The 15,675-nt window shown below is 36.7% G+C and overlaps 1 protein-coding gene across 1 annotated transcript in view; it reads left to right on the top strand.

Annotated features, from left to right (window-relative positions):
- MYCT1 (MYC target 1) overlaps positions 1-8,040 on the top strand; it is a 135,093-nt gene extending 127,053 nt beyond the window's left edge. Inside the window, exon 2 of the mRNA XM_036768443.1 lies at positions 5,830-8,040. Within this exon, the coding sequence (XP_036624338.1) occupies positions 5,830-6,341 (512 nt within the window). The 3' untranslated portion in view covers positions 6,342-8,040. The remainder of the gene's footprint in view (positions 1-5,829) is intronic.
- The last annotated feature ends 7,635 nt before the right edge of the window (positions 8,041-15,675 follow it).

Raw genomic sequence — 15,675 nt, 5'->3', positions numbered from 1 at the left:
TTTTGTCATTGACTTCTTTGGAGGGGGCAATCTCTTCTGTGTTTCTTATGTCCCTACTATTTTGGTTTTTTATCATGTCCATTTTTACATGAAAAGTTTTCTTGATATCTCTAATTTTCCCGAAGAGATTTCTTGTCTTTCCCATTCTATTGTTTTCCTCTATTTCTTTGCATTGCTCATTTAAGGAAACCTTCTTATCTCTCCTTGGTATTCTCTGGAATTCTGCATTCAGTTGGGTATATCTTTCTCTTTCTATTTTCCCTTTCCCTTTCCTTCTTTCCTCAGCTATTTGTTGAACCTCATCAGACAGCTATTTTGCTTTCTTGCTCTTCTTTTTCTTTGGAAAGTTTTTTGTTGCTGCCTCCTGTACTTTATTATAAACCTCTTTCTGTAATTCTTCAGACATTCTATTAGATCTAATCTCTTAAATTTGTTGGTCACTTCCACTGCGCATTCATAAAGGATGTTATTTAGATTATATCTTTATGGTCTAATGGTTCTCTCTATTTTCTTCAGTTTAAGTCTGAATTTTGTAATAAGAAGGTCATGATATGAGCTACAGTTAGCTCCAGGCCTTGTTTGAACTGAAGCTTTGGCTGCAAAATATATAATCAATTTGATTTCTATATTGACCATCTGGTGATGTCCATGCATAGAGTTGCCTTTTGGGTTGTTAAAAAGAGTGTTTGCTATGGTCAGTGAGTTATCTTGACAAAACTCTAGTAGTCTCTTTCCTGCTTCATTTTGTACTCCAAGGCCAACTTGCTTGTTATTCCAATTATCTTTTAATTTCCCTCTGCAGAATTCCAATCCCCTATGATGAATGTGACTTTTTTTGGTGTTATTTCTAGATGTTGTAGGTCTTCATAGAACTGATCAACTTTGGCCTCTTCAGCATCAGTGGTTGGACCATAGATCTGTATAACTGTGATGTTGAATAGCTTGCCTTGGATCTGAACAGATATCATTCTGTCATTTTTGAGATTATACCTCAGAACTGCTTTTCTTACTTTTTTATATGAGGGCTACTCCATCTATTCAGAGGCCAATAACGTATACATAGCACTAAAATAATGCTGAATATAATCTTTGATGATTAAGAGAGCAGTGCAAATCTTGATATTAATGTGAATGATCTTTGTGAATATTAAGAATTATTACTTTGTTGTTCAGTTTTTTTTCAGTTGTGTCCAACTCTTCATGACTCCATTTGGGGTTTTCTAGCAAAGATATTTGGAGTGGTTCACTATTTCCTTCTTTAGCTCATGAAACAGATGAGGAGATGAGGCCAACAGGATAAAGTGTCTTGCCCAGGGACACATAGATGGAAGTGTCTGAGACCAGATTTGAACTCGAAATGATGATTTTTCCTGATTTCAGGCCCAGTGGAGACACTGAACCACCTAGCTATTAGCTTTACTAATAAGGTCTTGAATGGGGGAAATTTTGGCTAAGTAAAAATCAAAAGAAATTAATATTTTTAAAATCCTGAGGATTGCAATTTTCAAACGTGGGAGGCATGAATCTTATGGCCACTAGAGGGAGACCTCTCCTAATTTTTAATTCCTGTAACCATGTCATAAAGTTCTTTGCAAACCATCTGAAGTCAACTGCTTCCAAACATGTTTATGTCTTAAGTTTTCTTGTCTTTAAAATAATACCAATACAATTAAAGCATTTTCATATTGCTTAGTCAGTCCTACATTCTTTAATAATTTTATTGGAGGTATTATGAAGGGATAATATTCATAAATATTAAGATGCTAGTTTCTAACTCTTAGCAATGCATCCATCAGAACCCAAAGCTAAAACATGTTTTCCTATTTGACACTGATTCTGTATCATATAAAGGTTATTTTTCGGTTAAATTATATACGAGGCTATTCTTTTTTAAATTAAATTTTATATTTTTCAATGAACAATAACGACATTTTCAGGTTATTTCTTGTTGTAGTTATTGTATATTGCCAACTTTATTTTTTAATGCTAAAATATTCCTTATTCCTTTTCCTTCTTTTAAGAAGGAACAGATCCTCAGTCTTTGACTGCAACATCAAAAGTCAACATTTTTTCTGTGGGTGATAGAGGTTATTACTCCTTAATTTTACTGATAATTTTGAAAGTTTTTTTTTTCTGGCTAAATTTTTTTAAAAATTTAAGGAACTTTTTATTGATATTTTCTGGTTTTCATCATAGTTATCACTGATATCACTATCCTTCTTCCTTCCAAACCTACCTCATATGAGAAATTGTACTTTTAAAGATCAAAAAAAGATCATTGATACACTGAAAAAGTCTAAAAAACACATGCAATTTGCAACACTCATGGGTCTTAAAATATTTTAATATGATTAAATTTACTTCACTTCCTTCTGAAATCCTTCTGACAAGTCCTTCTGACAACAAGTGTATGCTGCTAGATAAATAAATTTATATTCTTTGGTTTTCCCAAAACTTAGCATAATGTCATAATTCATAGGGGCTCAATAAATAGCTATTGATGGATTTGTTGGAATTCATTAGTATTTTTATTTCTGTTATTAGCAGACCAATGAGGCAGTGTCCTGTAGTAAATCAAAGAGCCCACCTCAGAGTTAGGAAAACTTGATTTCAAGTCCTATGATATGTAGTTTGAATGACCGTGGTAAGTTAATTCATCTCTCAGTGCCTCAAACTCTCTTAAGACTTATAAAGCAGTTGTTCATTTGCATGGGCAAAAAGAAATTTGTGGGGAATTTCCTATATCAATAAAACCACAGGTCATGACCCATATCTATATAAATAGGTCATATTAAACCGAAAGGCTTGGACAATAGAATGCTGAGATCCTGCTTAAAAAAGGATTGCTTAATGTTATAAAAAAAAAAAAGACCTGCCTTCAAATCTCACCTCTGGCACTTACTAGCTGTGCCACCAAGGGATGCTACAGGTAACCTTCTAAGGTCATAAGGTATAGAAGATATTCTGGTCTGCATATCTGCTAAGTAGAAAGAGTTTTCTATATTTGTTGTTGTTTCATCAGGTCTGACTCTTTGTGACCCAATTTGGGGTTTTCTTGTCAAAGAGACTGTAGTGGTTTGCCATTTCCTTCTCTAGCTCATTTTATAGATGAGGAAACTGAGGCAAATAGGGTTAAGTGACTTGCATAGTGTCACACAGTAAGTGTCTGATGCCAAATTTGAACTCAGGTGGTGTTGATTCCAGGTCAGGCACTCTATAAACTGGACCACCTAACTCCCCTATATAGAGACTACCTATACCAATGAAATCACAAGTCAAAACCAAATTAAGAAATAATTTTAAAAATAATGAATAAGAAAATAGATAAATGAATGCATGGATCATCTATTTACTTTGTCATTGGATCAAGTTCATTTGGATTCTACCATCTCAGCATCTGCTACATGACGATGGTACTTAAGATGAAGCTTGAAAATGCAACTGGACCTCGCTCCCAAAGACATCTTTAGAGGCATTTCAGGATCATTTTTCAAGCTATTTCAAAAATGTGTAGTTCCCAAAAGAATGAGGAAAAAATTCCAGGTGGTAGAGTTACAAATAAAAAAGTGACCAATAAGACATTAGCAATTACAACCCATGTATCTATTTTCCCATTGCTTAAAAATGTTTATGAGAATGGTCTATACACATATCAGGGTATCCTTGCTAAGATGATAAAAAGATAAGATCATTTTCTATAGCAGAACACGTCTTTAGAGTCATGCAATTAATTGAGGGATATCTAGAACACATAATCCCAACAAGGCAAAAAAAATTAAGAATGTTACCAGGGAATAGGATTATAAACATGGAGCTGTAAGGGATCTTTTAGGTCATTGAGTACAACTTCCTCATTTTAAAAATATATGATGAAATCAAAGTCTAGAGAAATTAAGTGATTTACTTGTCTGAAGTCACAATTGACTCTAAGTCTAGTATCTTTTGCACTTTACCACACAGCTTTGAATCCTTGTCTACTGCTTGCTTGTGTAATGTATACACACACACACACATACACACACATACATATTTGTATATATGTATATATACATACACACATCTACATATATGTATATATGTATATTTCCCTATGTGTCAATAATCCTCACATCACATGAAATAATCACATAAACTGCTTGTGAAGTAACTTGTGGGTTTACTGACTCCTCCACAATGAAGTCATTGACTAATCAAATCTTACTCAGTAGCTCATACAACAGTTTAAATGGTACCTTGGTACCATTAGTAACTGGAATAATAATGAATACATTACCAAAAATAACGAATGCATTAGCAAAACAAAATGCATTAGTGAAACACTTTTGTAATAACATGGTTAATAAGCAATAACCCAAACTCATTTCCTTTTTTTAATAGTAAATTTGTTTTTAATAGTAAATGTTAATAGTAAATGTTTTGAATAGTACATTTGGTTTTTCCAATTACATGTAAAGACAATTTTAACATTCATTTTTTATATAAAATTTTGAGTTCCAAATTCTCTCCCTTCCTCCCTTCTTCTTTCCTAAGATGGTAAGCAATTTGATGTACCAACCTCATTTTAAAATGGGGAAACCTTGAAATGTAATTTAATGAGTCATTCATTTACAATATGTTTAATACAAAATTAACTACCCCATAACACTGTTTCACCTAAAATCATCTTCTAATGGAAACAGTTAAATGACTTGCCTAAGGTCACCAGCCAGTATATGGTAGAGCCAAGAATTGAACCCAGGTTTTCTGAATTCTAGTCCAATGCTCTTACACCTGGATGCTGAGGATTATCAAGTAGAAGAAGAGAAGACAGCATCTATAAATATGCTTGTTTAATTTGTTAATGTTCTGAATCATGGAACATTGGAATTTATAATCTGGTTGAGAAATTAAACTAAACACCAGATATAAATGCCAAATGAATGGTATAACCAATAAGTTTTGTGAGGGTTAAAATTAAAAAATTATTTCTAGCTAAGGCAGTAAGTTCCTAGTAGGAAGGGGTTAGTGACAGACCTTGTGACTTTTCTCCAAGGACTAGACTAGCTAAGTGGCTAAGTGAGGCTGGTCCTCAGAGAAAGGTCACAAGGTCTGTCACTGACCCCTTTCTATTCAGAAGGCTGGTCACCAGGTGATGTTTTCCTGGCCATAACTCAAGAAATATAGAGGGCTTTGTGACATAAGTTAGTGGAAGGAGTACTAACATGAACATAATTAACATAACATAATGTTAATACATTAAAAAATGTATCTTACAAAGCATCAAAAGAAAAAAAAGAGTTCCGTTGGACTGGAGTATTTTAAACAAGGTTTTAATGAGAGTCTTTGTAAACATGTTACTGTGTTACTGCCTTCTTCAACTAGAAGTTATGTACTTTTAGTAACTAGTGCAGCAAAGTACAGCTGAATGAATCATTTCTCTATTCCCCACTACCCTCCTCCAGTTTGGTCTGTTTGGGAATTATCTTCCAAAGAAAGAAGTTCTGGAAATCCTTGGCCTCTTGTAGCTAAGTCCTTTGACGAAGTATTTGAAATGTATTATGCTCCTAGGAGAAATGCTTACTTTTAAGGTCTTCCAGATAACCAAAATAACTCAAACAATAATATATTCAGTGTTATTAAAAAAACTACAGTGTACATCATATTGTTTTAATAATTAGAACTACTTTAATCATTATTCATTATGTACTCGAGTAATTCTCCTAGTTCTCTAATTTAATATTAATAATGAATTCCCAAATTCATTTGAATAATATGCAGCCTTGTATTTTGCCACTTTCTTTAGCTGAATGTTTAAATAATTACTTTGACTCTTTGCTTTCTGTCTTTTAGATGATCTTATAATGTCCTTCACAGTATCCATGGCCATCGGTCTCGTCATTGGAGGTATCATCTGGGCATTGCTTGTCTGTCTGTCCAGACGAAGAGCCAGTGCTCCCATCTCCCGGTGGAGTTCAAGTCGTCGTTCCAGACCTTATTCCCATAGTCTCAACAGGACTGGATTTTACCGGCACAGTGGCTGTGAACGTCGCAGCAACCTCAGCTTGGCCAGCCTCACCTTCCAGAGGCAAGCCTCCCTGGAACAAGCCAACTCCTTTCCTAGAAAATCAAGTTTCCGGGCCTCTACTTTCCACCCTTTCTTACAGTGTCCTCCATTACCTGTGGAAACTGACAGTCAACTAATGACTCTTCCTTCCACCAATACTGCCCCCATCATCAACACCACACACAGTTTGAGCCGCCCGGACTTTCATTGGTCTAATAATAGCCTTCGTGTTGGCCTTTCAACACAAACTCCTCCACCAGCTTATGAGTCTATTATAAAGGCATTCCCAGATTCTTGAATAGAAGATTATCTGTGCTTTCTCTGAGGTAATCACAAATAAATTTTATAAATTTTGAGGAAGGGGATGTAGTCAAGATGACTAGAAAGTCCCCAGAACTGTATTATACTGGTAATATTGGAAACTAATGCACTATGTTTGGTCTATATAAAAAAAAGTGCCTATGTACCACAAAAACTTCATGTTCTACTATATACATTTTGTAATTTTGTATTCTTGTATTATAAGGCTTTTAGGAAAGAGGAATGGGTCTGCTGAAATATTGTATACCCCCTCTAGTGTTTTTTAAAAAACATAACTGATGAATCTATATTTTTAAGATCCTTCTGCTTAGTCTTATGTTTATTATGGGGAAAATTATTTAAATGCCCATCCCTATGCTTCATGATGAAAATTTGGGTTTCTTCTTTGAGAAAATTCCCTTCATTTTGACATCAAATCAAATCTCAAAACACTTTTAAATCATCTGGTAGCTTTAAAATTGCAACAGAAAGAGACTGAATTGCACTGACCTATGAAAGATACCATAGGAAAACAAGTAGCAGAAGGAGTGTTTGACTTTTCTATTTCCAGAGACACTCTATTATAGTTTTTTTTTTTCTCATTCATGATTATTCCTGTCAATAAAGTCGCTATGGAGATCCTCGTACACAGAGGGAAGAGAAGGGAGCAATCATTTACATAGTGCTACTGTGTGCCTAAAACTTTGGTAACCACATTTTACAAATATCTCATTTGATCCTCACAACAACCCTGGGAGGAAGGTGCTATTATTATTCCCATTTTATAATTAGGGAAACTGAGGTGAAATGAATTGCCCAGGGTCACATAGCTAGTAAACATGTGAGGCCAAATCTGTACTCAAATATTTCTGACTCCAGGCCCAGTTTTTGACCTATTTTTCCACCAGTTGGATGTTAGAACTTTCATTGTTATCACTATCTTTCATTTTTTCTTAGCAATTGTCATCACTGAAAAAAAATCCAACTGCATTTTATACCATTCTTATACCAAGAAAGGAATGAATTTTATAATAAAACTATATGGTATCAGAGGATGAGATTTTCTTTCTTATACTAAGGTTTAAATCTGATTTATATCTCAGAAAAGCTAAATATGTATTTCTATCATCATCTTTTTCCTTTGTACTTAAGGTATTTGTTTAGAGAAGAATCCTATCCTATATAAAAATAAAGGTTAAGTTTTGTTTCAAAGAAACCATTCCTGATTTACCAATATGAACTGCTGCTTGCAAAATCTCCTACGATTTTTTGCTTAATGATAAAACATATTGAATTGTATGGGGTACATACATAAGGCACACAGATCTATGCAGTTCAAGGGGCTTATTTTTATGGGCTGTCATCCTCTTATAGAATACCTCTCTAGCTGCTGGAAATGTAATTGGTCCAATTTCATGCTGATGCTCTGGCCTTTGTCAGACAAATGAGACCCAGAGTTGGCTTCAGTTAGAGTGAAAATGTAGTTTGTTTTTTGAATAAAAGTTGTACATTTTATTGGGTATTCATCTTTCATTTTTATTTCTAAAAATCAGTGAGTGGCACCATTAACAGTAGTTAAATATGGGCCTAAAATTTTTAAAATTAATTCTGACATTAGGGCTCAGGATCTTCTGATAATTTTAGACTTCTTTTATGTCTTTTTATTCCTTAAGTAAAATTGTTTTTTGTGAATGTTACCTTTCAGATATATATATATACCCTTTAATGCTATATTCTCTTTCAGAAAACCCTATGATAATTGAATTGATATAAGTCGTTCTTGAACGAGGATTTTTTGTAAGATGGAGCTTTTGCTATCAATATACAGCAGATTTTAAAGAAAGCTTTACATTTGTAAAAAGTCTATTTTATTATTTCTATGAAAAAAACATATCTTTTTGTTTTAATCTGACATTTACACTGGAAAAAAAATCTTTCTATTAAGGAAACAAAAACTAAAATCTTCCAATACATTTAATAACTTGACAGGTGGGATGCTTAAAAAATGATCATAACATTCACTAAATAAGTATTTTGTAAAGATAGTAGAGACCACAGAATGTGTTTGTGTATTTGTGTATGTGTGTGCACACATGTGCATGTGTGTGTGTGTGTTGGGGAGCGGGTGAGGAGGCCAAAATAAAATCTTTTGTTTTCCTATGAACTTTTTTCTTGAGTAAGTATTTGACTAAAGCTAATTTCAGAATTAGTTTATAATGTATTTGCACATTACATAGAACAATTTAGGAATTATTTGGTAATAACTATAATGAAATTTACATTTTCAAAAACTCAAAAGGTAGCTATAATTGACAAAATTATTGCAATATTTCAGAAGAAAATCTTCATACTGCAGAAAGTTAGAGTTCCCTTCCTGTTACAATAATTCGGCTAGCAGCTGTTGTGGGGATGAAAGACAAACACAAGCCAAACAACAAGAATGCTGCCAGCACAGGTTCTTTTGATCTGCTTTACTAAGGAAAGCAGCATTAAGGGGTTAACAATCTTATTTTAATCCAACATATCCATATAAATTCCCTTGGTTCAGGAGGAAAAGCCAGCAACTTGAGCTTCAGAGCAAATGCAAATACAAACATACGTTAGAAACAGACCAAATCACAATTCATAGTTACCAAAAACCATCAACATCTGAGTTCATGAGCCAGGGAACTTGATAACAGCTGGTCCAGAGTCATTCACCATTCCTCCTGTGGCTCAGAGCTCCAAGGGAGAACGCCAACCTCTGGGTTTTATATCTTGTTTAGGGTCAAAGGTGAGTCACACATGCGACTCACTCATGTGACCTAAAAGCATTACAAAAATGTGACTTAAACTCATGTGGTCTAAAAGCCTCTAATGTCACAAACATGTCACTCAAACCCATGTAAACTAGGCTTTCCCTTGAGGTGAGGGGTCATCAAGGACTCCTAATTTAATCAAGGAAACAAAGGCCAAACTCTTCAAGTGCACTTGATTGAATAAGTGCTAAAAGCCCATCTTGATTACCAATGCATTCCCCAATTATGCATGATAGTTAACTGTCAGATAATTATTGACTAATTGTTCTTTTCCATTTTATTTTGTTAGTGTATATCCAACCATAGTAAATGTTGGTGAAAACCAGTTGACATAGCCAAACAGTCACCACTTATCATATCTCAATGAATAACTTTTATCATTGTCTTAGAGTATCTATAAAAGACATAATATACATTGAACTTATTTAAATGATATACAAAGTCATTCAGTCAATCAATCATTCAACAAGAAATTACTAAGTGCTCATCATGTGTCGGGAACTGGATTAGGCACTGGAAGATTAAGACAAAAATCAATCAATCCCTGCCCTCAAGTAGCTTACGTTCTATCAGAGGAAATCCATCTGAATGTTGTAATATAAAGGCTTCCATATGAATAATATAAGATATAGCACATGCACAATAAATACAAAGCAATTAGGTGGGCAGTAGCAGCTGGGGCAAGACCTAGAAACCCTCTAAGCTGAGCTTTGAAAGGAAACATAAAGAGATAGTACATTCAGGGTGTGGAGAACAGGCTGTAAAAAGGCAAGATCTGAAATGGAATGTGGTGAATAAAGAACAATAAAAAAGACCAGCTTAGCCAGAAGAAACTTTGCATGGAGAATGGTAATAAGCATAAAAAGGTAATAGCAATAAGCTATTATTGCATAGGGCTTATTGCATAGGCCATATTGCATAGGGCTTTGAATACCTTACAGGGGAGTTGGTATTTCATCCTGGAGGCCACTGGAACTTCTTCAACAGGGTAGTGAAGCAATTTGACTTGTACTTTAGGAATATCCCTTTGACATATGTGTGGGGGATCACCTGTAAAATAGAGAGACAAAGAAAGGAATAATTAGAAGGCCATATGGCCTCTTCTTGTGGTTGTTTAGTCATTTCAGTTTTGTCCAACTCACTGTGACCCCATTTGGGGGTTTTCTTGGCAAAGATACCGAAGTAGTTGGCCATTTTCTCCTCCAGCTTATTTTATAGATGAAGAACTGAGGAACAAAGCTAAATAGCTTGCTCATCGTCACATAGCTAGTAAGTGTCTGAGGCTGGATTTGAACTCAGGAAGAGGAGTCTTCCTGACTCCAGGCCCAGCCCTCTGTCCACTGCACCACTTAGCTGCCCTATATGGCTTCTAGGCATTTTCAACCTAAAGATATATGGTGTTGAGGGAGATAAATACAGATAATTATATTAGTTACATCTATTATAGCTATCTTTGAGTTATATCTGTTTTTGAAAAATGAAAATAATTTAAGCCCTCAATTGATTGGTCTGTCTATATCATTCCAAAGAACTATTTTTTCTCATTAAAAAAGCTTCATTTGAATGGACAACTTACTTTGTCATTATGCAGGTAAAATTGTAGGTATAAAAAATGAATGAGCATTAACCAAATGCCCAAATTTGAAAAAAAATAATGTCATCACATGTTAGTGTAGAGGGATGACTCTGGACCTAATGATTGTTTAGCTGAGAGCTTTTTTATTCTCTTTCATTCTGGAAGATGAGCCAAGGACTAAGGAAGAAACACTCATTCATACAAAAATAGGGTGTTTCCTTGGTGAATCTTGGCACCCTAAACCTGGACAGCTACAACAGTAATTGTTTTTATGAGCTTTTTGTCAGAGCATACTGAATAGCTCAATTAGAATTTAGCATTAAAATGAAGGCAACTGTTAAGGCTTATACAATTATCTTGGGCTGTGTAACCAACACTGGGGAATACAAATAGTAAGTCAAAGTACAAAGTAATTTAAAAGCCCTGAAAAAGTGCTATGATTAGGAAAGACTCCTGTAGTTCATGCTAATGAGTTACCCTGGAAAAACACAGTATATCCTTCGATAGGTGGTGATGTCTTCAAAAGCAATGGAAGGTGAGGTTTAGAGACAAGTCTGAGATGGATGTCTTAGACCTTTCAAGCCATTCTTTCAGCCATGCTGTTATCCTCATCAGAATTGTTCAGTCATTTAATTGTGTCTGATTCTTTGTGACCTTGTGGACCATAGCATGCTAGGCCTTCAACCTGAGGGACTCATCTTTTTTTTTTTAATTAAAATTTAAATTTATTTATTTAATTTAACATATTTGGTTTTCAGCATTGATTTTCACAACAGTTTGCATTACAAATTTTCCAAAAGGGACTCATCTTTTGATGTCATGAATTTTAATACATCTATGAGGCTTTCTTGGCAAAGACACTGCAATTGTTTGCTATTTCCTTCCCAATGAATCACCTTTTATCAGAGCTCTTCATCATGACCTATCCATCTTGGATAATCCTACATGGCATAGCTCATAATTTCATTGAGCTACACAAGCTCCTCTGCCATGACAGGGCAGTGATCCAGGAGGGGAATTATTATTATTACTATGCAAAAAAGACTGGAATGTCAAGACTGAGAAAGGTTCTTCCTTTACCGTGCCAATATAAAGACCAGCAATTTTTAGAAGGATGACATGCCTAGGAATAAAGGTCTCCATTCATTCTTAAAAGAAATGGCAAGCAACAATAATAAGGAAGACAATGCAAACAAAGGAATTCCTCTCAAGCCAATTCAATTCACAGATATTTCTTAAGAGTGTGTAATATGTAAGGCACTGTTCTAGGAACTAGGGAAACAAAGGCAAAAATGAAAAAATCCCTGCCCTCATGGAGCTTATATTCAATTGTGAAGCTATAACATGCATGCAGATAAATAAATAAAAAGGAGAGGTGAGAGCACTAAGAAATAGGAATTTCAGGAAAAGACTCATGGAGGAGGAAGTACCTGAACTGGACTTTGAAAGGAAATAGTGGAGGTGAGGACATGCATCCCAAGTATGAAGGTTGGCCTGCACAAGGCACAGAGATGACAGATAGCATAGCATGTATTGTAAGAGTAAATCGGGGAATTTGACTGGAATGAAGAATGTATAGGAGTTCATAGGTACCAAAAAATGTAAAAAGCCCTCCAAAAAAGTGTCCCCATTAGCACAGACTCCTGTAGTCCATGCTAATGAGTTATACGGGAACCACATTTTAGATCTTTTAACAGGTCAGTGATATCTTCAAAGGCAGTGGAAAGTGGTGGAAAGGGGAAAATATTAAATTCATTTCATTTAATATGAAACATATTTAAAAGAAGTAGATGACAGCCACAGTGTGGAAGGCTTTAAATGCCCCAGAAAGAAAGCTATAGTGTAATACTCCTTAGGAGCAAGGAAGTATAAATCATTACATTTCCAAAGAAAGCTAAAGAGGATAGTGACAAGAGACAATGCTGCAGGAGAATGAGGAACCTAGCTTAGCATAAGGTCTGATGTTATATGCTCGGTAGATCTTTTTTGTTTTTTGACATATTGGAAAAGAAAAAAGCAGAGAGGAAACATGATAGCTACATTTTAGTATTTAAAGAGATGTATTATGATTGGGAAATTGAACACTGCTTTTAATGACCTCAATCTTCTCTCTGAAATAAAGCCCATCTTCAGTGATGTCAGTCAGTGGGAGCAGGACTTTCATCTCCTTCTGTGCAATTTCTTGCCTAATCTCCAGTCTTCAGAGGGAAGAAAAGCAGTGAAATGGGACATCTTTTCTAACCATCTGCTTTCTATCTCATGTTCCATTTTTCTCTAGTCCAATCTGTAGACATTTTGGAAGAGTGGTGCCTTTTACTCAATGATGAATGTTCCCATGCCTGGTCATACCCTACATATCCCAGAGATTCTGAATCACTGTACATCATCATTAAACCACATTACCCATCCCCACCACCCAATTTCTTATTCCTATCCCCTTCAACCTTCCTACCCCCAAATTCCAATCAAATACCACCCAACCTTTACACTCTGCCCTCTGGGATTTCTGTTCCATAGGCAACAAAATTCCCTTCATCCTAAATCTTTTCATCTCTAACTCTTTCCATCTTTTAACTATTACTGAAATTTGGCTTCCCACTGATGACACAGCCTCCATGACCACCCTTTAGAAAGGGTGCACCTTTTTAAAGTACTAGCTGCACCTTCATTTATTCCCCTTAATTTACCAGCTGATAGTTGAAATAATTTTTACTCCCCATTGCCATTTCAAGGTTCTTTCTCTATTTCTATCAATCAGTAACCTCTCCTCCTTTAAGGTTCATGTGATTCATATCTGCCACCCAATTAAAATCTTGCTAACTTATCTATAGACCTCCATATCACTTCTCTTCCTTCCTCATTGAATGTGTGTAATAGCAAGCACCCTGGCACAACCTGGCCTGTTAGCATAGGTTCTTTTATATGTTTTCCTAAAGGAAAGGTAACTTTAAGTGGGTCAACAATCTTACTTTAATCAAACACTAGTTCACTAGTCCAGTGGAAAGGTCAGCACCCTGAATGTGGAGAGAATACAAGCAGAGAAATTAGCACAGAGATTCAACAGACAAGGCTCCAACTTCCTGAACAAAGTAATGCAACCACCTACATACACCACCAAATTGGGGAGCATCAACATCTGAGTACTGGGGGGGGAGGCTCTTAACAAATGGCTACTCAGAGACCCATCCAAGGTATCAAAAAGTCATGAGCAAGCCCCCAAAGCAAAATTTCACCTCAGAATACATATGCACTTTTGGCTAATAGGCTCAGAGCCAGAAGGCATCACAACCCTAGCAACTCAGTGCCTAATTAGCTTAGTACCAAAAGGTGTGAAAGCCTTCTTACAAGCAAGCCTCCTAGTAAGCAAACTTCCCCCTAAGCAAGCTTCTCCTTAGGCAAGTTCCTCCCCTAATGGGCTCTATGTGACTCAGGATGTACCACAGCTGGGCCAGAGTTCAAAGCAGCAAGACATCCATGATTAAACACATGTGGTCAAATAGGCCTATTGATGGATGGGGAAGATCATCCTATTCCATTAACATTACAATGTGGTGGGGGCAGAGCCAAGATGGCGGCTGGTAAGCAGGGACTAGAGTGAGCTCCCTACCCGAGTCGCTCCAAAAACCTATAAAAATGGCTCTGAACCAATTCTAGAATGGCAGAACCCACAGAACAGCAGAGGGAAGCAGGGCTCCAGCCCAGGACAGCCTTGATGGTCTCTGGGTGAGGTCTATTCCACACGGAGCTGGGAGCTGGGAACGGAGTGGAGCAGAGCCCAGCCTGAGCTGTGTGGATGATCCAGACGAGAAGCTGGGCGGAGGGGGCCCTAGCGCCCTGAATATGTGAGCTGTGGCAGTTACCAGACCCCTCGACCCACAAACACCAAAGACTACAGAGAAGGTTAGTGGGAAAAGCTGCGGGAGTGGAAGGAGTTTGCGGTTCGGCTTCCAGCCCCGGGGGCAGGGGAGGTGGGGCAGCTACAGCTGTTGTTACTTCCGGCTCCAGGCCCACCTGGTGGGAGGAATTAAGTGGCGGATCAGAGCAGGAGGGCAACAGCCTGCGGAAGATCTAAGCCCAGTCTGGACTGGGGGTCCTTGGGGAAGGAGGAGTGCGGCTCTGACAGAGCTGGCACCTCCCCCCCAAACGTAGAACATAGAACTCGTTATTCTACAAGCAGTCATACCCCACTGAAAAACTCAAGGGTCAAGTTAGTTGGTTGGGAATATGGCCAGGCAGCGAAAACGCGCCCAGATTCAGTCTCAGACTTTGGATTCTTTCTTTGGTGACAAAGAAGACCAAAACATACAGCCTAAAGAAGACAACAAAGTCATAGAGCCTACAACAAAAGCCTCCAAGAAAAACATGAACTGGCCCCAGGCCATAGAACATTACAATGTGGTAATTCGCTCACAATTTTTATTTCCTCCTCAACTTTTGCCTTTATACTTGTGGATGTCAATATACATAGTCACTCTCCTTCAAGCACCATCACCACTCAATTCCTCAACATACCTACTTCCTATGACCGGCTCCTCCCATGACCCTGTCTCACCCTTGTGATAGAGATGGTTATAACTTTGATCTTGCCATCAATCACGAATGTACCACCTCCATGTTCAAGAATTCAGAAATTCCCCATTTAACCATAATCTATTGGCTTTCTCTGGCAGGCTCCCATGTCTGGAATGATCCCTTTCCTCTTCTCTGTCCACTGGCTTCCAGGGCTTCCTTCAAGACCCAGCTAAAATTCTACCTTCTGTAGGAAGCCCTTCCCAACTCCTCTTAATTCTAGTGCCTTCCCTTTCTAAATTATTTCTTATTTATCCTGTTTATATTTTGTTTATATATATATATGTATATCTGTGTGTTTGCTTGTCTCCTCCCATTAGATTGTAAGCTCCTTGAGGGTAGAGACTAATCTTTTGCCTCTTTTGTATCTTCAATGCTTAGCCTTGCAC

Source organism: Trichosurus vulpecula, chromosome 7 (genome assembly GCF_011100635.1).
Source record: "Trichosurus vulpecula isolate mTriVul1 chromosome 7, mTriVul1.pri, whole genome shotgun sequence".
Classification (NCBI taxonomy): Eukaryota; Metazoa; Chordata; class Mammalia; order Diprotodontia; family Phalangeridae; genus Trichosurus; species Trichosurus vulpecula.
Note: the sequence above shows the minus strand (reverse complement) of the source record. Positions and strands in the feature narration are given on the sequence as shown.